General features: G+C 42.1%; 1 protein-coding gene across 2 annotated transcripts in view; it reads right to left on the bottom strand.

Moving 5' to 3' along the window:
• erbb4b (erb-b2 receptor tyrosine kinase 4b) overlaps positions 1-24,318 on the bottom strand; it is a 285,517-nt gene that overhangs the window by 118,297 nt on the left and 142,902 nt on the right. For both annotated transcript variants that reach the window (XM_084023790.1, XM_084023789.1), the window contains exon 3: positions 11,777-11,963. In XM_084023790.1, the coding sequence (XP_083879916.1) occupies positions 11,777-11,963 (187 nt within the window). The remainder of the gene's footprint in view (positions 1-11,776; positions 11,964-24,318) is intronic.

Here is a 24,318-nt window from a genome sequence, read left to right on the forward strand (position 1 = left end):
TCTGCAATCGTATCTGTGGCAGACTTTTCAATAACAGAATAATGAAGAGAAAGGAGCAGGTACAGCACATGCTGGACGGTTCTAACATAGACATTGTAAAATAGTGAACATTTATTGTTGTTTGCCCGGTGACAACAGTGTTCACAGAATCAGCAGAGTAGTGGTGTTTCAGCTGTACTCATCTGCATCTATTATATTGTTCAAAAGGGTCATCATGTACAGTGTAAAATATACAAAGTCACAAAAAACATCAATTAATGATGATGTACATTTTCAGTCCCACGCTGTTGATATATTGTTATTTGTTCAAGGTGGAATCAGCGTATCACTGAAATAGAACTGCATCTCCAAGGAAGGATGTCTGGAGGGATAGTTGATCCGACACAGGAGACCATCGTTTGCTTCCCGTCACCTACCAACTGTCAACGTTTCTTTTAGCTATGAAGATATTTTCCAAAAAGTTGAAATGATAAAATGAGCGGAGAGTGAACGTCACCAGGAAACGGAGGCAGCGTGACCCACCCAACTCGTTCCGAAAAAGGACGCTACGTCTGTTGGAACTTTTTCGGATTTAGAAAATCCGACAACGAACAAAAAGCGATACTCTGCAAAGAGTGTCGCGCGACTGTTGCTGCTGGAGGTGGAAACACCGGTAACCTCTTCCACCACTTAAAGTTAAAACATGCGAAGCAGTATTATGGGTCTTTCGCAAAAGCACCCCGTATGACAATAAATCACATCGATGGAGGGAGATTCCGTTTTCATAAATGATCTTCCCTCAGTTTGTTCTAATACTTCAGCTCAGCTATATGCAGATGATACTGTCATTTATACCTCTAAATCTAATATTTTACAGATACAAAATGCCCTTCAATCAGACTTTGATGCCGTACAAACCTGGCTCTCATCTAACAGACTGCTGCTCAATAAAACAAAATCTTACTCCATGGTCTATGGTACAAAACATAACTTAAAATTGAAATCTAATAACTTAATAATAACATGTAATGATGGTATGAATCTGCATAGAGTTGAGCAATTCAAATATTTAGGATTATGGCTTGACTCAGAACTTACTTTCAAACCTCATATTGACTTCATTCTTCGTAAAATCAACTTTGGTATCAGTGTTTTATTTCGATCCAAGAATTGTTTTACACTTAATGTTCGAAGGAAACTTGCCCTACAACTTATTCTACCTTTTTTTGATTATGCTGATGTAGTATATCTAAACGCATCTAAAACCAATCTTCTACCCCTCAACACAGCATATAATCGTCTTTGTAGATTTGCTCTTGGTTGTTCTTTCTACACTCATCACTGTATCATGTATAATGTACTCAACTGGCCCACCCTCAGCATAAGAAGACATAATCACTGGTTACAGTTTATTTTTAAATGTAAACACTGCAATTATCCTGCTTATTTATAACAATTTTTGATTCCATATTCTACAACATACCATTTACGGCACTCATCCCAGTACTTCTTCCTTACCCCCACAGTGAACAAAACAATTGGTAAAAGAGCATTTATGTACAAATCGCCCTCAGACTGGAATAATCTTCCTTTAAATTTACGCTCATTGACCTCTTTTCATAGGTTTAAATATTCTGTGTCTTCTTATTTTGAGTTAAATTGCACATGCTTCAGATTAATTATATCTTTTTTTTTTTTTTTCTCCCCACTGTAATTTTTAATTTGAACATTATGATATTATTTTACATTTCTCTTAGTTTATTTAGGCTATTGCTATGGCCATTTGCGGCCATTGAGAGGTTGTGTCCATTTTTTTTTTTTTTTGTACTCATTTCTTTTATGTCTGTGTTGATGTCTGTTGTTTTTGTTGCTGTATGTTTGTAGATTGTTGATTGTGTCTTGTCTCTTTTCGGTTTGTAATGTATATTAGGACCCCCTCGAAAACGAGAGGATTCCTCTCAAGGGGTTTATCCTATCAAATAAATTTCTGAATGAATGAATGAATAACGGAGGCCATCACGACGCATACTTTTTCTCATTTGTTATTTTTATTTCTTATTAAGATGGAGCTCTGTGTTTACATTTGCACACACACTATAGCTTAAAGGAGTCATCACCAGGAAATCACAATTTCTCTTGTTAAAACATGCATATCTGTGTTTGACCTCAGTTGAAACTTGCCTGAAAGGCTGGAGTTTGAAAGTGGCGCCGTTTTTTCGCTTCTGCTCTTTTTCCGAACAGGAATAGCACACAAGGGTGTGCATTCCTAAAGCACGAGATTTTGATTCTGCGCCTACGGTGACGTCACCGTGGAGGCTACTTGCATAAGCCCACCCCTCTTTCACCACCCAACCCCCCCCCCGTCCGCTACCTGACGTCCTGCTGTAAACGTGTCTCTTCAACCGTCTCTGGCTCTTCACTCTCCGGTTCGGGTTCCGACTCTGGTTCGTACATAAATGCCTGAATTCCGTAAGGTTCGTCATTTAGTGTGTGCGCCATGACAGGGGGCTGTTTATGTTTTGGAGTCTGCATGCAGGCAAGCCCCCCCGGCTCTGTCCTTCCTGCGGCGAATCAACGCGCGCCTCATTACATATTATACAATGCACATCCGGACCAGTCAAAACCTCGCGCGTAATCTCGCGTGATAAAATCGCGGTACGAAAAAGGGTCAGAAAGGGTTTTTTTTTTTTCTAATAAGTTTTACGAATTGATCCAAAGCGATCCAAGGGGGGCTGGATATGCATAAAACCAGGTTATGACTCCTTTAAGTTAAAGCTGGAGTTCAAATGTTTACCAGACATTTACACATTCTTTGTGGCTTATTATTTATTATATTATTATATTTTCTTTAAAATAATGCTATGCTGCTGTGAGAAAATTAACATAAAAGAGGAAAATGATCAAATGTGACAGTATGGTTATTTTTAAGCCATTAATTGAATTTACAGGCGGAAAAAACATACCGTGATATATACCGTTACCGTGATATGAAATTATTCATACCGTGATATAAGATTTTGCTCATACCGCCCAACCCTACATGGCCACTAAACATTCTTGTTCCTAAGCATTCGCCTGAATGTCTGACAGGTGGCCATTGATAGTGGCGGTGAATAGTCGAACAATTTGTTCCGAGGACCCTGATTGTGTGGCCAATCTCCCAGTTTAATTGTCACAGTAATGGGGGAAATGTGGTGATGAAACAAAGGATTATTCATAATTTATAAATACTAACATCAAAAATCATAGAATAATAGAAGAATATAGCACGATCAGCTAAGGCTGGATGAATTTATAATTGACTGCCCCTTCGCTTCCCTGTCGTTTCCCTGCAGTCTGTGTGTTGCTGCGTTGGGAGGAAAATGAAATTAGGACCCAACGTTCTATTTACAACCACAAAACGCAAGCAGGATCAGAAACCATGTCTCTCTGTCTATCGACCCCCTCCCTGTGCCATTAATACAGCTGCAAAACCACACACACACAGACACACGGACACACACACACACAGACACACGGACACACACACAGACACACACACACAGACACACGGACACACACAGCCACAGACAGACACACAGAAGCACACACACAAAGACAGACGCGCACACACACACACACACACACACACACACACACACACACACACACACACACACACACACACACACACACACACACACACACACACACAGACACACAGAAACACACACAGCCACACAGAAACACACACACAGACACACACACAGCCACACAGAAACACACACACAAAGACACACAGACACATACACACACTCACACACACACACACACACACACACACTCTACAACAAACAGTGCTGTCCATTATTCTGAAACACTAATTTACAGATATTGACATGCATCTGCTAATATTTTAATTGTTTTTGCTATTTTTTTTAGAAATACATATTGCTCAAACCCACGGGGGATGACAGAAAGCCTGTTTTTGTAACAGGCCTTGGATTTCTGCTGAGAAATGAGGCCACTCTTCATAAAACTGCATTGGGGCGCTGTGAGGCGGCAGTGAAAAAGCCGTTTCAGACCTCAGAACGCTCAGACCTTCCATAAATGTACGCATGCTCTTGATTGGAGTATTTCCGACAGATACAGCAGAGGGCGGAGCATGTATGATTTAGAATATTGATCAGAAACAAATGGTAATTTACATAACCTATAGAGTAAAATCCCCAGCATACATACTCAGAAATATAATATAATATGAACACTCACTGAAACACAAACTACGTGAACAGGGTCCTATTGGTCTCTGAGCCAGTTTGACATCTACATCATGGCAGATCTTAGCCTGATCTAAGCCATAGCCCGGGGGGATGGTAATGTTGGAGAAAGAGAGAAGAGAACTGTGTTTTGATTATTAATTGGCATTAAAATTCCTTCCACACCCACTTTAACTTTTAATGAGGTGAAAGTCGACTCTCCCTCCCAGTGGGCCGGAGAGCTTCTGTTTGGAAGGCAATTTGGTAATAAAGGGTATAGTCATCTTTAGGCAAGATTGGATATTTCTCAAGCTGAAAAAAGGTGATGGTGAGGTGGAGGCTTGGGCTGGACAAGATTTCTTATCACTGAGGATAGTTTTAGGCCTCGTCCACACGTACCAAAACAATATTTTTTTCCTTGATGTCTTTCAAGAAAATGTGCGTCGAAACAAATCCATTGTAAACCACTCAGCACGCTGTAGTACATATTCCAGGCTTATATGTGACACTGTTTCTGCTACAAAAATACACCAAAAATGGAGAAGAAGAGACGGAGCATGCACGTGAAGCTTGTGTGCTGTATACAAACATTGACAGTAGAAGAAGAAACCGAAAACTTTTTAGCTGCAGCGTAGTGGCAGAGGAGCACAATATTTTGCCATAGTAACCCATAATCTGCTGCAGCACGATCACAAGCCGGTAGGCCATCGCTGGGGTAAGAAGTCAAAGGATAGAGGATCAAGGGGTGGGGCGATGACATCATCGTATGCTTAGCAGGGCCACCTACATGAACACGAAACGCAAGGGTGGCGTTTTTTACTTTTTCAACCTGGTCTCAATAAGTACGTTTACAGGCACAAAAAACTCTGGATCCTTTTGGACAGTTGGCCCAAACGTGCAAGACTGCAGTTTCTTGCCCAAACGTGCAAGAAACTGCGTTTTCACACAAAACACTTTCTCGTGTGGACATTGGCCTTAGTCCTTCTAGGTTGATCCCAGATGCAATGATGAGATTCAGCAATGTACGTCTCAATCCAACACACCAGGCTTGTAAGTCACGCCAATGTAAACACACCCTTGTCCTTATTACACACTGAAAGCAAATGACGGCTGGTCCAAACAGAGAGAGATGGATGGGTCAAACCAATAACTGAAATAACTCACAAACCTAAGTGGTTTTATTGCCTTAACGTAGCTTCCTAAGACAGAAGTTTATTTTGAAAAGACACTATTCGTCGTCCCCGACATGTCCAAAAGATGGAAACATACAGTGTCAGTTTGAAGCTTAGGAGCACTGACCAAGCTTACGCATTAGGGTGAAAATGTGTTGCAATGTAAATAATTCATCAGAAACAGGCACATAGAACACATATGAGGACGACTGCAGGGATGTATTCACGCACCAGCACCCTTGCATGCATAAAAAACGAAGAAATAATTGGTTCTCAGAATAGAGAAATGTACCATCAGTTCATTCTATCTTAAAAAAAAAAACACTCACCATTGTGTTACAAACATTTTGAGATGTTTTCCTTGCATGCATTGGACATTGCTTATATTTAACTATTTGAAAGATCAGAGTTGGTGATCAAAAAGGCTGTTTGAGAAGCAGTACGAGTTCACAGCAGCTAAACGTTCTCTAGTATCTGTCCGTCCATACCAACACAGTAGCAAACAAATGGATATGACAAAGATTGCAGTCATATATCAGATTTTTTGACTGAAAAAATGTAATGTTAAGGCTAGATGGTGACTGGAACTGAGGGCTTATTTTATTCTTCCCGTGATGATCAAGTAATACAATAATTATAAATCCAGGGGACCTAACCTGCAGAGTCTATTAAAGGCTGGATTTGGGAAGCTTCAATATAGGAAAGACATTCGTTTGAGGTACATTTAATGTCTGCCCAAATGCTATTTTAAATCCTTCTCTGTTTAGAGGCACATCATATAATGGTGCATAAAGGCCCATTGTAGGAAAAAAATATATTGTGGTGCCAAGCGAGGGGAGCACATTGTGAGAAAAATTGATGCCTGGCTTCACCGTGGTTTGTACTAATAATGCTAATAATGGTCGCTTTCATGGTTGTTTAAACTTGGTAATGTTGTGTATGGTACACATATGGGAAAAGGGAGCATCATTTGACCTGTAATAAAGACACTTTGGAGAACACAGTAGAACTGTGCTGGACACACACACACACACACACACACACACACACACACACACACACACACACACACACACACACACACACAATTTTAATTGGCAAATATCTATTTTGTATTATTTTCAACTTTCTCGTAGCTGGATGCTCTGTTGTCCATTAATATTTCATAAAGGCCAGTTATCATCTACTTGTAAAATCCCAAACAGTTCACCACTGAAGATAATAATTAATAACAAAAAGCATAAAAAAGCAGCAGCGGGCCTTCAGGCAACGCTGTGAGCGACATTTGGATGGCACTGGAGCGGAAATATTTCAGTGAATTGTCCAAGTTACGCTTTACATCTATTATAGGAAGTATTTGATTATAAAAGGTGAAGAATCATGGAGGATACGATTTCTGATTCAGATGAAGGACCTGGGAAAATCAGGGCCATCGTGGGCAGAGCTTAGTCAATGGTATAGGAATTCCTAGCATTTAACTGAACAAGTGTGTGTTTTAAACAGCTTAAAGTTAAACAAAACGGCTAAAATCAACTTTAAGAAACTCAGTGCTGTTGGTCGCCAGCATTAAAAACCCCAACCATTGGCTCTCAGTGGTCTCGCAGATACGGATATTATTACACAGTCATATTACAGACCAATCAATTAGCACCTACAACCTCTAATGGACCGTTCTGGACTTCAATTTAACATGTGCCTCCTCTCGATCCACATTAGGGGCTTTCTAAATGTGACAATATGAATGTCGTCCTTCAAAAAGAAAGTCCCTCTTGCCCCCTTCCTGGAGCGCTGAAATATTGAGTGTGACACGGGAGTAATTGCATTGGAAGTAATCAATTAGACACACAATTGAAGGAGACCTGGGGTCTGTCAGCTGCCAGCCAAGAGGCTCAACTAAATTCTGGTGACATGCACCGAACCAATCTCGCCTGCCTCTTGTGGCAGCCTCTTTTAATAGTTAGACAGTGTATTGAAGTCTCAAGGATCGGGAGAGGACAGCAATGGTATACCCCCCCTTGTCTGGTTGGAAACACATCAACTCTAATTTCACATTGCCCTATGGAGATGATGCATACATTCACTGAGATTGCCCCATATAACAATTGCTGGGAGGCAGTCGGACTGTGCTAAAACGGGTGTTGCGTACAAAACGGTACAAGCATTTTCATTGCAAGTGTTGTGCGAAAAGGCATCAATGTAGCAAATCAAGACAAGCCAAATAAACTATGATGTGAGACACAGAGCCAAGGAAAGAGGGATACAGACATGGAAGAAAGACAGAAAACGGGTAGATAAAGAGAGAGCAGATGGGCCATGAAGGAGTGGATAACGCCTTGGCGTAAAACACAGGCTTGTGTACATGCATGGGATGGTAGAGGATCATTCAGCAGATGGGGCCTCAGATTGGATGCTTCATTTTGGACAGACGCAGTACAGGCGTAGGGGTGGTTAGAAAAAATGAATCAACAAGACAAAACAAATCTGAAAAAAAAAAAGATACTGGATGAAATGAGTGATAAGGGGGGACTGGGAGGGGGGCAGTAAAATGTGTTAAATCAGAAAACTCATCTGTGTTGGGCTCCTTATTGAGGCTGTTATTATTTTGCCAGAGAAGCAGGCTGTAATTACCATGTGAAAGCACAGAAGCTGCCTGGGGATCATGTGAATCCACAAGGAAGTGCTGAAAATGTTTGCCTAAGCAGGAAGTCAGACATCGTGGGTCAGCATGCATCAAAATACAGTTAGGAACTTTGAAAATGTCAGGAGGTGGCTGCGTCCTTGCTTGGCTATGAAAAGAAAAAGAAAAAAAAGGAGTAGCAGCGGTCCAGCTTTTTGTCTTCAGTCCACACAATGCCATTCTTTCCCATATTTTGTGAAAAACAAATAAAAGTTGGTCAAAGTAATACCAAGCAAACGACGCAACTAAACTTTCCACATATAAGCAAAGAGCCATTTCCCCCCCATGCACACACACACACACACACACACACACACTCGACTCTTTCCAGCTTGACTGTGCCTTATATTTCATATTCATGAGGATAACTTCGCTAAGCTTGATTGAAAGGTGCATCGGAGGGAGTCCTATCCCCGCTCAGCCAGAGACCTCCTCCACTCCATCCGCCGGGTCCCCTCAAATCCAGAGAGTCCATTCACAGCTCGCAGAGAGTGCACCAGGGGAAAAAAATCAATAAGTGCAATGCTACAATATACTAGCGACAAATTGATTTCGTCCTGAAGCAATTTCGACTCGAGTACAAATGCGGGTGGGTTTCAGCACTGAAGGGGTCTTTTATTGTGCCTTCCCCTCGATTAGCCCCTTATGTAGTTAATAAGTTTTATCCTCTTATATATGTTCCTTATGGATTATATTGATCATTTCACAATTCTCCTGGGAGCTGCTGGCAGAGGAATGGTGGACGAATAATATGGCAACATCAAAGGCCTTGTAATGAATGAGACAGCTACCATCAGACTCGCTAAAGCTCTTAAAGGCAGGAAAGAGTTTTGATGTGCTGCTGGATGTACAGGAGTGGGTCTATCCTGATGGTTTAGGCTTAAATGCAGCTTCAGCAGTGCTCCGCAAAATGATGATAACTGCAACAGAACGAGAACTTGTGTAACTGTCAGGACCTGTTTTGTCTTATAAGGAGATGAGTTCGTACCAACCAGAACCAACATGTTGAACATGCATATATACATTTATTTAAAAAAAAAAAAAGAAGAGAATGGAATCTTTTCCGATGCAAAAGGGAGCGCAAGGATAATTACCCCAACAAGAGAGAATGCTGGTAACACTGGTAGCAGCACAATGCAACAACAATTAATGTGCAGCCAAAAAAGTGCAGCTACACACATCACTTCACACTCTTTTGCCCCAAAAGTAAATTTTTTCCCCTTGCAATGATGGCGACGATGAAGCAACACCGCCGACAGCGAGGTGGCTTGGATCCACTCAGGTATTAGATATATTGACCCAGGGAAATAGCACCCGGACACCATCAGACCCACATTTTGGGTCCTGCGTCTCGGTTACTAGGGACCAAGGGACATGCTGGATTAAGAACAAATGTTCTTCTCAGACGGGACAAATATCTAATTACAATATTATTTTCCATCAACAATTCAATTTTTTTCTACTCAGACAGTCAGAGCTATGAAGTAGAACAGATCCAGACCACGGTTGTTGTGCATAACTTCCTTTCCACTTCATGGCTCGAGGCCACGGGTAGCACATCAAACGGCAGCTTCTCAGACAGTCCATCCCCGGCTCCCTCAGTGCTGGTTTCAACTTGGCACCACAATGAAGAGGACCGGCTTGGCAAAAAAAAAGCTGCTGGTGGTACTGGACAAATGCAATTCCCTTAGCATGGCGCGACGTGAGAGAAAGAATACGAGATTGGAACGTGACACGCGAGCACGTACTGTTTCTGCACATGCAGTTGTGGACGGCTTCTCTCCACTCTGGGGGATCACCAGGAAGGAACAGTTGAAGTGAACAATGAGAGGCAATTGAATTATTTAGAAAGCGGGTTTGGAAGCAGCAGGCACACACGATCCTCACAAATCTAAATGAATTCTAGTCTCAAACTAAATGGTAATCTCTTGATACAGAGACCGCCTTTAAATCCAAACCGATGGCATTGTCTTTCTCATGTTGCCTCAGTGTCCCATTGACATGCTCTTAATCACGCTTATATTGAACATATATTTATGCAATATTGCTTCCACAGAATAGCTGGGTGGCAACGAGCTTCCGTGCGCCACCAGTCCGGCTCCTCCTCACAGAGAGATAAGCAGCGGAAATAATTTCAAAGCACATTTTCTGACATCGCTCGTCAACGAGGACATGCGTGGCACTTCGCGGTGCTACCCTAATAAATGATTCAAATCTCATTTCTCATGCACCCGACGTGCAAAAGATAATAAGTGAAATAATTCAAGTCATGATTTGCACTGAAGGGCAAAATCATTTCAGGAAAACAAAGCAGTGTTTGCACCGTGGGGCTTAACACAACTGACCGGGATTCACCGGTAACGCTTCTGCTTAATGCGACTCAGTCAAAACACCAATTGATTTTTTCTATTTTCAGTCAGTTGGTAAGGTTGGATTTAACTCCAAAATGAGTGAATACCTCTGGTGCACACATCTTGAGCCGGCCCCCGCCATGTCCCACTTAGCCTTGTATTGGAAAAAAGCTCTGCATCATTTTTGCAAGTCAAAAAGCTTCATTTTCTTCCCGACCTCAGGGTCAGTGCGCCAGAAGGAAACCTAGCAGCGTGAGGGTTCATCGTTTCGGGAGGATGCAGAGCCACCTACACAATGTTTTCCTACTTAGTATGCCGTTTTTTCAGCAATCACATTCGCAGGCTTGGGTGGAACACGGAGACTGTTGTAAATCAGACGAGAAATGCCGTCTGTGGACATGAGCGATGGGTGGAGATAACAGATAATATGATGTCTTTTCACAAGATTGATGGTCAGCATTACGTCCCTTAGTGTGAGAGAGTTAATTGTGTGAACAGCACCATCCGGTTTCTTGGGAGACGAAAGGCAGACCGTCTGCACATGTCCATCTCGTGTGAAGGTGATAGAAGCCAGTAAACAACTGAGAGCACATTAACCAATTTAGTGCCATTTGTGGATAATTTCTCTCTCTCTCTCTCAACCGTGTGCAACTGTTGACTAACACTGGCAACTCAACAAGGGCACCTGGTCACGGTTGAATTCAGCTGGAAGACATTTTTTGAATCATTAACTCAAAGACAGCAATTTGAAACAAGGTAATGAAGTGAGTGAAGTGAATGATGAAGTTTCAGGCGAGAGTCTGTGAAGCCCTCAAAGCAAAGAAAAAAAAAATAGATCAAAATATCTATTTCCACTCGATCATTCCCATGCCATTATGCTGCCATTTAATGGTGTCCATTTGCTTTGACTGTTTCCCAAAAAAATAACATTAGATCCAAATTTTACAAGGAGCAAATTGCTTTACTGATGCCGGGCAGTGTGCCTCACTGTAAAAGCAGCACTGGACTTGTAATAAGCATTTGACAGGCGTCAGCCCTAACAAGCCTATGATCCTGAAAGTCTAAAGTTCAGGCTTTGGAGTAAAAGCATCTCATCAGCTGGCCAAACCTGTTAAGAGGTCCCAGCAGGTGGTGAACGAAGGTGTAAACACACACACACACACACACACACACTCCAGGAGGCATGGAAATCTAGAATGTCAAATGTTTGATCTGGGATAAAACAAGCTTTTTTTAAAAGCTTGGAATCAGAATGAAGTTACACCATCATTGGCTAACAGGCCACGTCTTTGCTCAAAGGGCACTCATACCGCTTCCACATACCCCACAAAGAGACAACCCAGAAAATAACACACTCACCTGTAAGGTTTTTCAGACCCAACTGGCGCAGGCCAAAGTTTCCGTCGCGCCTGTAGTTGAGGAAGATTGCGAGGGAGTAGCGGTCCTCATAGAGCTTGGTTCCTCGGATGATCCTCAAGTTCTCCAAGGGCAGGTAGTCAAACTGGTTCAGGGCCACCAGCACATAGCCCGTCACCTCTCGGATAGACTGCGGACAGATTTACGAAGGGATGCGTTAGGGGGTTGTTTTAACACTTCAAACCATGTGTTAGAAAGACAAAGGAAAAATAATCTTCTTCTCTTGGTGGATCTAAAATGATAGTTTCACTAAGGAAGCTAGTACAAGGCTAAGAGGTCCAGTAGAACTGGAGCGCCAGTGAGCAGGCCTTGAAGATGACATATTGACATTATTTCAAGCCAACAATACACCAGTGCCTGTGGTGAGCGATCGCCAAGCAGTTTGGGATCGGGGACGTACTGCAGTCGGGGTGAGAGAGAAATCCGACACCCGCTGCATTTACACCGATGTTTTATCATTCGTGGCCGTAATAAACACTATTACTGCTATGTGTTGTGGAAGTCTTGGACACACCGGGAAACTAAACGGCCTGCCTGAGTTCATAAGCGGAGGGAATGTTCCCATTCATTGTCTATGTAAGAAGCCGTGCAATGCCGTCGCAGAGTGGCGAGTTTCGAGAGACGCCGCCGCCGCCCGCAAGCTCTCAATAATCTTTCAAACTGACCGTTGTTGATCTAAAATAAAGACAGATTCAGCAACTGCATAACTTATTTCTCGCATAAAATGTTTTCAGAAACACATTTCCGTGAACTATTTTTGTGAAATATGAGGGAGGTGGGAGGCTGCGAGGGGAGAACGATACGAGCTTGGAGGAGCACAGAGGGGAGGGGTGTGTGTGTGTGTGTGTGGGGGGGGGGGGGGATGCTTTTTTCAAACCTTTCCAATCGTAGACTAAAGCTTTAATATTAGTTCTTCTTAGTAATACTGCGTCTGTCTACCTTGCAGAAATAGACTACTTGACCCTCTGTGGAAAGCCTTTAAAAGCCTGGAAACATGATTCATATGGTATCTAGTGTTCTGCTTAAAAGATGTTATTTTGTTCCTATCTTGTTTTGTTCTGCAGAACATTGTCCTCTTCGTGAATTATTAGTCCAACATGCAGTTATTATGGCTTACATCTTGTATTCACTGAGTCAAAAACTGAACACCTACTGTATACACCTGGAAAGCTTTCTCAAGAACAATTTAGGTTTTCATGTGACTCACTATTCTGCGGTGTTAATGGTTTGGTCACTTACTGCTTTTAATTGGGGTTACTAATTAATACATTTAATCCTTTATCTGTATCTACAGCCTGTTGCCCATGTTTGAAAATATATACAAATGCAGGAACACTATTGCAAGGTTATTAAATCAAAAAATGTAGTTGTTGTATAGTTATTTTGATCCACCAAGAAAATCCCAATCTTTCTTCTCCTCGCCTTCAGTGTTTCTGAGTATTATTTTACATCAAAGGTAATCCTTGTATCACCAACCTGTACGGAATGGATATGTTTGCATACCAATAGGGGGATAGAGAAAATGCAGCAGACAAAAACATTAGAAGAAACAATAAAAAAAAAAAACAGACACAGAAAGAAAAGAAAGTCAGGCATGCATCAGATCATTGACAACGTATATCTTCAAGGTCACTTTCCACAGATTCAATCATGCCAGCAAGTCAAATTCGAGCATCTGAATGAGGAGAACTTGCTCCGGGGTTTTCGACCTCCATGCAGAACGCTCGTGTCCGGGGCTCGGCCCAGGGTGACTGAGCCACAAGGACAGCCGTCGCTTCACACTTTAAATGTCATTTAGGGGAGGATATAACGACCGCCGAGACTTTGGTGCAGAGCCACCCAGTTGGAGCTGCTGTTGCATGAATCAAAGTGACAGGCTGTGTCCTTTTTCTCCCGTCCACCATCATGGTGGCTGTCATTAGCAGACAGGCGGTCAGAGGGAGTCTTTCCCGCGCTGGCCCCCACGCTGATGCTGATAATCAACAAGTCTGCGTGTGAAGCGCCGTCACCGCTGATGTGATGAGCTGAAATAAGTCCTAAGGAGGGTCTGGGGCAGCGTAGTCATGGCGGCTGACAGCTGTCAGAGAGCGTTGGCCCTCAGCCACCAGTAAGTAAGCCACAGCCACAACTCCGTCATCATTACCCTGCTGATTACCATTAATAGAAACAGACGGGCCAGAGTCTGTTGAGGCCGTGTTTATTGATGTGAATGAAATTTATCTTCAGTTTGTGTTTGTGTCTTTATGGGTTTGGAAAGTAATTGGAAAAGAAGATCATGTAAGCTACTTTGTGGAGAGAACATGTTAACAGTTGTTTCATTGTGTTAGGGTAATGTTGGGCTTAGGGAGTAAAAACGCTGATGTATGTCCATGTGTGTGCACATCGGTGTGAACACAGCATTAGACAATGAGGGTCACACTTTACACTTACACTAGCCAAGAGCTGAGGTCTGTTGCATGACTCACTTTCACCCTGCTGGGATTTTGAAGGTCTTTTCAATCCTGCTACACAACCAAATAGCTCCATGTCTATGTAGCCCAGTGACATTGCCGCGGGCGCCGTGCCATAAACCCACAGTATCCTCCGCACCTACGATCCAGGTACCTTTTGTTGTTACCAAAAGGTGGAGCGTGGCACACAGCAGGAAGAGCAATAAACTCTGGTTGACTGAATCTGAGCATCGGTGATTATTATTTCAGGGCACACACTTCATATGTGCTTTTTTTCTGAGCCTGTTTATTACCCCACTCGCACAGTTGCCGGGTTTGTTATTTTCAAGCCACCGAATCAATATTTTCCAAAGTGCAGCCTTGCAGAGGGAAATAAAACGAGGGAGAAAGAAGATGGCAGGTACATAGGCTTTTCTCCCCACAGATTGTTTGTTCAATAATGAACTGCATGAAAAAAGGGAAACAACTTGTAGTGATTACAGGCCCTTGCTGAGCTAATGGCCAAATCTGCTCCGTGTGGTCACTTTCATTAAACACAGATCAACAAAACAAGCATCCCCCCCCCTACAACAACACGGGCGCAGGCCAAGTGCACCTTATGTCCACTTCAGGGAAACATGCACCTAGAGAAAAGTCCCTAAGGCAAAAAAAACAAAAAACAGTCAAAACATTATATTTAAAAGAGGCAATCCTGGTACAGGTGCCGTATACGTATCACCTTTATGTCATTTTTGTGTGTGTGTGCTTGTGTGTGTGTGTGTCCTTGAACTACATTTATTTAAGTAATTTGAATGACCTGCTGAATTTGTGATTAGAGCAGTCAATTACCTGCTAAAGATAACAACATTATACATAGTTGTCCTGGATTCCTCCCAGTAAAAAATAGCTCTTCTTGATACAGGTGTACAGAGAAGTCATTAGAGATATGATGCTATCTTTGACCTTTTCTGATATTCCAGGCTTTTATGTCAACATGGTCAAATATTATGGCAAAATATGCACTTTTACTGCAGATTCAAACAGAAGGTGCAAATTGTTGATATTTCACAATCCCTTCGTGAGTATAGTCTCTTTTTTTTTAGTTGGACTCCTCCTGTACACATTGACTGAGTTGTGAAGCAACACCACAACTCTCACTCTCACACACTCTCTCTAACACACACACACACACACACACACGCACGCATGCACGCACGCACGCCTCCCAAGGGATCAATGCGCTAGGGTTCCAGTAACAGTGAACAAAAGAGACCGAGAGAGCCAGATTCACTAGATTAACAGGGATTTCTCCCTCCTCCCTCCCCTCCAAGCCGCAGAATTTGTGAACGGAAGTGTGGCAGCGGAACAAACCCCTCACTTGAGTCACCGAGACGTGTGCGGTTTTGAAATCAAGTCCTTCAATCCCCAACTTCTAAAAGACGAGGGGGGAGGGAGGGAGAAGGGAGGGAGGGAGGAGGTGGAGGTAGGGTTAGAGAGGGAGGCAGAAAAAGGATAAAAGAGGCGAATGGAGACAGAGAAGGTGGTGCGCACGCTGCAGGAGGAGGAGCTCAGTCAAGTGGATCAGACTTGGTCTATGTATATTTTAATACATAATTAAAACCACATCTGTTCCGGGTCAGGAAAAGAGACAGTAAAGGGTTTGAGGAGGGGTGAAATGCTGGGAGAGGTGATGTGGGGCTGAGAGTCTAATGACACCATTAGCATGTTTGAAGAGACTGAACACACGTTAGCATGATTCCCTCTCATTTCCATACATATTGAGGCATAGCGATGTGCTCCACAGGGTTGCGGCCATTCAAGTCTGATACACAGGAGTGTAGTGGGGGGGCTTAAGGGTTGCCTTGCATCACTTAGTCCTCATCCACCATTTCCATATCGCTTCTCTAAACCCCCTCTGCCTGAGCTCACATCCACATTTGTAAACACACACAGAATCTGGATGAAGACTCTACAAGTGGAAGTGAAAAAATAGCCTCCCGAGTTTTCCCGGGGGCTCATCCTCGATGGAAGTGACGACCGGCTGGAAATATTGCTGGTAATTTTCCCATGTAAAAAAGAAAAAGAAAAAGTGAAGGCTTCATTACGGTTTAGACATTAATTTCTAACATTAATCTCCATAAATGAGTGTTAACCCTCCATTGTGAATAACTCATGCATATCACTCACAGTTATGAGTATGATTTTATAATCATATTGGCGTTGCATTACTGCCATGTCACACAGTTGGAGAAGCGTTCCTGATGTAATTTATGAGTCTTTGCTTCATATTCAAACTCACAGCTGCAGCGTTGCACCTCTAGGCCTGCAAACAGCCAACTCCCCGCGTAGTGACGCCTCAATCCTTGTGGAGTGGCTCAAAACCTGTATGAGCCACTTCAAACACCTGCAGTTGATGCTGCCTTTGATGTGTGTGTGTGTGTGTGTCTGTGTGCGCGTGCATGTGTGCAAGGGTATGTGCATCACTCAAGCGTCTTTTATCGCTCGGACAAGATTATTATGATGACTCATCTTTGAAGATGAAGAGAAACTACCCCTTCCATTTCTTACATCTCAACTTTTATGCTCTCATGAAACAAACCTGTGTGTGTCTGTGTGTGTCTGTGTCTGTGTCTGTGTGTGTGTGTGTGTGTGTGTGTGTGTGTGTGTGTGTGGCTACACAAAGGAATCCTCGTGTGAGATTAGACCGTTTTTTTTCTGTGGTAACAAAACCAAAAAGGAACTGGTGATATGAAAGATTTGAAACCGCTCTGTTGGCATTCCATGTCCTTCCCTTGCCTCTCCCGGGGGTCAATGCCAGCTGCTTTCTAGGAACACTGTTCATTCAGTGGTTTCACTGAGGATTTCAGTGAGCCAAATACAACTAAAATCCCCTCTATAGTAAGGCATGAAAGGGCATTCCAGTTAAAAAAAAGTGCATACACCAACAACTGACGTACAAAAAAAATAACATGCAGAGAGGAAAAGGCAGTGGAACAGGAATTATCTTACATTATGTTAAATTAAAGTGAATTTTTGGCTTCTTTTTGTTTTAGATTTGGAGTGGCTGTCACTTACTAATGTGATTGGCAAGAATGGGTGACTTTGAGAAGTCCCTGTTCAGAGTGTGCATGTCATGTACACCGAGGCAATGTGTATTGTTCAGTTGATGCTTGAGTGTCATTGGTTTTGACAGTCTACTTGTCAAGCGCAGTGACAAGAAGCCCTGTAAGGTGCATGCATCACTGACAGAAACACCATGATGGCTGAATAGGGAAATAATCATGTGAGTGGACAGAGGTGGACTAAAAAAACAAAAACATGGAATGTATGAATATCAAGTAACTTTGCAGTGGGGTCACCTATTTTGAGAAAGAGAGAGAGAGTGAGAGAGAGAGAGAGAGAGAGAGAGAGAGAGATACAGACAGAGTGAGAGATACAAAATGAGTCTCCAGTCTCACACAAATGCAATGAAGAAGCACATGTAATGGGTATTTTAATGTCTGATTTGAAGGGTTCTAACTGTTTTACATTATAATAACTATTTTGGTGCTACTACACAGTGCATTGCATACATTGGTTTGAGAATGATCATAACATTTCAGTGTGGTTTGAATGAATTTATAGTAAAGGTTTAATGTGATTTTGTTGGATATAATGAGAATATCTGTCAGGTACGGCTTCTGATGAGTAGTGATGCCTGCAGTCATGGAACTGAAAAGGGAGAGAGGTGAGATCTTCTGCTTGTGTAACTATTCTCTCCTTGTCATAGCCCAGACAATTAAGAATGACAGAAATCCTACTGATTTAGTAACACAGCAATTAAGAAAATGCATGTCTCTTGTTGCTCTCTATCTTCCTTATTATATCTATTGTTTTTAATTCTGTTCAACACTGAATGCATTTCTCTCCATCCCTGTCTTTCTATCTCAGATAGTTAACGTTGAGATTAAAGGAAACCCTTTTAAATCATATCCACAGTCATATTGTGACTGACTCAGGATAATGTCCCCTTTAGTCATTTTCTCAAACTGATGTAATCAGTGGACTGTAAATTGAACTCCAATCACAGCACAAGCCACTCTGCTGGACTGAATTGATCTTAGTTGCATTGTATAAATCAAAAAAATGACTCCCATCTACTGTAAATGCTCATAGGCTTAACTGTCATTTCAGGCAAAACCGCAATTTTGCTTCCCCTTGGCTAAAACCATCAGTCATCGACACTGATGCATGAGACTTGCTCCACAACGTGGCACATTAGTCTGACACTGCCTTTACTGCTCTTTATCCGAGTCCTCCCTTGAAATCCCAGGATGACTATGCTATCCTTGTGAAATGCGTTTCATATGAATGTTTTTTTTTTTTTTTTTTTAAATCGCCCAGTCCAATGATCATTATAAAATGTTTAGGAAAAATGTAAAAGAAAACATATAGTACTGTCCTTTATGTGTAGAAGTGGGAATACGTTAATTAGTTATATTTCCCACAAACCACCCACCCACACCAACCCACACACACACACACACACACACACACACACACACACACACACACACACACACACACACACACACACACACACACACACACACACACACACACACACCCCAGGAACACACTCTGTAATAATGGCAGCTCTGCGACAGTTTCTGAAATCAGTAAGACTGACTTTCACCTTTGGCATTGAAATGAATAGTGTGGTGTTCACCTTTCACTATGAGAACCATTAATACAGAGTGAAGGGAGAGATAGCCACATTCTTTATAGTACCACCCTTCTTCAACACTAGTTTAGTTAAGATTTCCTTTATTAATTCCTGTAATGTGTCCACTGCAGTGGATCCCCAAACATTTTTGGCAAAGTGGACCGAAACAGTCTAGCACCCGATGCAACTGGCAGGTAAATTCATAACACCTGCCGTCGGCCACATAATTCCTTTAGGGTTGCAGAAGCCAGAAAATATGTTTTTTCTTTCTAGAAAGATGTAAATGGTTATAGCAGTGCATTTGAATAATATGGTCAGTAATTGGTAATATCTTAGAAATGGCAAACAGCTTCAAATGCTATATCTGAAGGTTACCTATACGTTACAAAGTCTACCATGGTTGTAGTAGCTATGCCAATTAATGGGACTCATTAACTGCTTTCTTAAGGCTGCTTGATTGGCTTCAATTACCTTTACACTCTTCCCTTGTTGGACAATAGTAAGAATCCAATGTTGGGTGGCTGACAATTTAATTTCCAACGTAATGCCAAGTAGCAGGCAGCATCAATTTCATCCTCCATTTGTCTTCCGTATCCTACCTTGAGAAATAAATAGATAAAGACGGATAGAGGAGGAGAACAGTAGAGTGACACATCTTCCCACGAGTAGAGCTCGCAACTCCATCAGAGCACTGGTAATGAGTGGACTCCTGTGGGGAATTCTCCAAATGGACTAATTTGTAATTGATTCAGTGCATTAATTACCGGCCTGGTTACGCCTGTGTCATGGTTAATATTGTGCCGATCTGACAAGGCTGGGAGGCCTGACTGCATTGGGACTGTTCGGGTGAGGCAGCCATTATTCAATTATGCCGTGCACATCGGCGACGAGGCAAGTCTTAATCCGAGAGTAATCACTTCCCCACGCTCCCCTACTATGAGCTGATGTGTGTGGAGGAGGGTGTCGGGGTGGGGGTAGCTCTAGATCCATGTAGCCCGCGGTTAGCTCCTTAATCAGGCCTGGGAACCAAATCCCCTTTGTACTGTAAAGTTTCCTAGCAGTCGAGGAGAATCCTGTGCTGCGAGGAAAGTTTACAACAATTCTGGGATAAAATGTGACGTGTTGTTGACGTGTTGCCCTGATTCCAGTTGCGTCCTGCCCCCGTTTTGTACACAAACTTATCCTGATATAAAATCATATGGCACAGGAGACATCTACACACATTTTAATATTTTAACACTGGATATTTTAAAACAGCAGCTCATTAGTAGGGTGTAAAAGGTAAAATAACCTCTTCACGCCTAGATGAGACACTAACGATTCATCGAACATCCGCATAAACATTTGGGTCTTTTGTCCTCTTTTATCATGCAGCTTTTGATATTAGGCATCATCACTAAATGCAAACATCACAGACGCAGGTGGAGGACAGCAGGCTTTTGTGCTACTGCTCCCGTTTCCCCCACAGCTTCATTAGCACTGAATATTATCAGTATCATTACTGTATCAGACCCTGTACTGCATGTATCTGCTTGTTTGTTTTCATGCTTATAAAACTGTGTGCATAATGCTTTTGTTTGATGTATGCATGCATTTCTGTAATGCTGTCACTTTGTCAATGTGTACTAAGAAAATATGGTAATATAACATATCATTTAAACATTAGAGGACTGCATAGTGGAATGTAAGTCATCAAAATAATGTAATTTGCAGTACTTCTACATGTAAAGTACTAAATGTATTAGTAAAGAGTTCTTATGCATAAGAACACTTTTACTTTCACTGCTGGACAGGTGACGCTGCCATCCGAAGGCTCCCTAGCTTTCAGCGCTGCTCTCAGATAATAGGATATGAGAGGTGAAGGCACTAGGCCTTATGGGTAAACTTCTCTCCACTGCTGAGGCACAAATAACTTAATTGCAGAGACACTTAAGTGTGATTGGTTCGGAATGGATCCCCCCCCATGGAGATATCAACAGCATTATGACCCACCCATCAATTTGTGTGTGTGTGCTTCGATGGCAACAGCCAAAACTGTGTGACAGCTTGATGCGAACCGATTATCGGGCTACACAGTAAGTAAATGGCTCAGTTAGGCCTCTTCATGTTCACTGCACACTGTAAAAATGAATCTCGGATTTCAAGGAACCGCCCGTGTGACTCATCAAAACAGGGCCATGGATTCCATTTTTACTTGCAAAAAAAAAAAGCACAAACACTGTGCACTCTATTTTTCCTCTCTTCTCAACTTTTAGTTCAACAACAGTCTGTTTTCAGCCCTGAGCAAGGACAGCAGATTAAAATAGAGGGCTCTCTCCCTCTCTCTCTCTCCCTTCCTAACAGTTGATTATATTTCTGCTTTGATCTACGGCGGCCATCCTCTAACCATTCTCTAAGAGTTTTGGACCCTGCACACCACAACAAAAACAACACCCACGGCCCTGGAAGTAACCAGACTCCATTGTGCCCTTCGCTGCATATTTCAGCGCAGCAATCTAAAGACTGCCTGCAGGAGCCTTAAATCATCTACAGTCTCCTCTCTATGGGGCACATTTACTTTCTTCGCTTGAAAACAGCCATTCTCAAACGGAGGTTCAGGCATATTTAGGAAACCTGCCAATCGCATCTACTGTAACGTTCAGTGGGTCAAACTTTTTCCTCTTAGAGGTTGGAGAAAATACAATAAAGCTCCTCGACTTGAACAAAAACCTGAATGAGAAGCGACTTGCGAAATCAAGGACACAGACTTTTACAGTCCTGACGCCGATGGTGATACCGATCTAACAGCAGTTGGGAGTTTTTAAGCCTTTTTGCCTTTATTCAGATAGGATAGCTTCAGAGTGAAAGGGGGAGAGAGAGGGGGATGACACGCAGAAAGGACCGCCGGTCGCTTTTAAATGCAGCAACAGACTGGTCAAATCCTAAACAAGGATTCAAATATTGGTAAATAATGCATATGGTATAAACATACTGTATAACTGAATTGAATAGATTGGGCCCCCTTGTCACCGATATCCAATCCAGGTATTTGAGTCAGTATATATTGACATTGCTGTATCCTTTTAATAAAAAGAAGAGCAAAACAAAAATGCCAACACAATTATTCTGACAAATGATGGCATTTTACCAAGAGTCGTTTATGCCATTTTGTCTGGCTTTAAGTGACACCCGAATCACCCCCTGGGAGTGCTATACTGGTCACTATCAAATTAGAAGTCCAGCCAGACACTTGGGTGCAAGGGGGGTTGTCACAGTCCTGTTACTCCAGTCCTCTGCTAGTGCCCCATTGAGACTGTTAAGTACTGCTGTGGGGGAAGCTCGGCTACGCTTAATGGTCCTAACAGCATTATTACCTAATAAAGGTTGATGGGCCTCGTGACTCAATGAATTTAGGAGGACAGGAGAAGCATAAGCAGTGGTCATGTTAAGGTTAGGTTTCCGTCTGGGAATTGATGTTTTGCATTAAAAGGCACAAATTAAATAGTGCTAATGTGCTACTATAAAAGTATAAGTATAGAGTGTTTGGATTGTTTCAGTGTTAAATCTTAAATATGCGTGAGGATGTTATTTTTCTGATGTTCTAAAATCAGAATTCTTAATCAACAGAAATATTTGCATCCATAATTGCAAATTTGAATTATGCCATCTCAAAGCCCATAATCTAACATTAGTCATAGTAACTTTTTTTGGACGGGATTAACTGTAACAACTGCTGCGGTGCTTCGTATATCAGAGTTTGCGTTTTTTTGCTGGACCAGGGATGAACATATTACGTCCATATCTCCATACAACTCAGGACATTTTTTTTTTTACATAACTCCACTGATTTGATTGCTGTGCTGTAGTTGCAAACACACAACTGGAGTAATTACAGAAGACTTTGAGCTGGAGTGCTGCATTCAAGTGAGTAAAATAATTCTATTCGATGATGAGCACTTCAAAGAATTGGGAGATGACTCACAACCTTGGTCTTTCATGTTTATCAGGGTGATTATGACACGGTGTTAGCCTATTCTGAGAATGAGAAATATAAATAAACTGACAACATCAATATGATATCAACACAAACACCATAATCGGGTCACAGTTTGGTAAACCCCACACACGTTGTCAGTGAATCCAGGAGTATTGTCTAAGAAGCATAGCAATCAGTAATGCCAACTGTTTTTAAGGCCTCTTTGTGCAACTAGAAAAAAGCACCATGTCAAACAGTAGTTACCATAAAGAATATCAAAGTATAAACAACAGAACAATAATATCAGTGATGACAAAGGCAGAAGGAGTAACCAGGCATATAATGTGACAAAAAAAAAGAGGTTAAACATGTCCTCCTTATAGCTTGTCTTGTCTGAGTTAAGTGATGGCCCAATAAAACAAGTAGAAGAGTGGAAGAGAAATAGGTAATGCAGCCTCTTATTCTGACCACAGAGGAAATCTCTGAAATTGAAGATAAAGGTCTTGCTCTCTCCACAGGGAACCAAGGAATCAGTTTCCTGACCCACTTGGCTGCCCCCCCTTCTCTCTCTCTCACTCACACGCTCACACACACACACTAAATCCTTCCCTGCCTGCTGTCACATTTCATTCATTGATACAAGAGAAAGGGACACATTTAAACCCAATTTCACAGCTGGACCTTATTGGATATTGTTTGTTTGTTAGATTGGTTTTGCATTTAGCATAGCTGGAAACACACACATGAACTAAAATAGCATGGGACCCAATGTTTTTTCTTTTCTTTTTTGGCCCATTAGTTTGTGACATTTCTTGTATACAATATGACAAGTGGCCTGATGGTAGAGCCAGGAGAAAGGTCTGAGGTTCTCCTGGCTGTAAATGACCCTTCCTGAAATCCCGCCCCTTAAAATGCAAACTAGCCAATCACAGTGAAGCACCGGCCAGGCACACCAGAGAGCTATAACTGTAGCTGTAGCTAGAAACCTAATGGCTAACACAAACTTAGCCGAGACTATTGTAAGTGTCAATCACGGTTCTAATACCTCCCTGCGCTAGCTTTCTATCTCTGCTGGTTTTGTTTTGAATTAAATAAAAATGAGCTATAGAGATATTGCACTGGGAAAGAAAGATTTCTTGTATCGGACCTTGCGACAACCTTGCAGTTTGCAACACTTTTTAGTTTAGTTGCTTACAGAATAGGTTCAGCAGTTTTTCTAAAAGGTGGTATAGTCTGTCAAATAATTGTAAACCATGCTTCGTTTGAAGATTTGTTTATATTCCGACAGAGGAAGGTACATGAAAGTGGCGCGACATAGCTAATTAGCGAAGATAGCCTCTGTTCCTGACAACCCCGTATCTCATATTGCACTGTGCAAAAGAAATTAATCTTCCGT

Source organism: Eutrigla gurnardus (genome assembly GCF_963514095.1).
Source record: "Eutrigla gurnardus genome assembly, chromosome: 12".
Taxonomy (NCBI): Eukaryota; Metazoa; Chordata; class Actinopteri; order Perciformes; family Triglidae; genus Eutrigla; species Eutrigla gurnardus.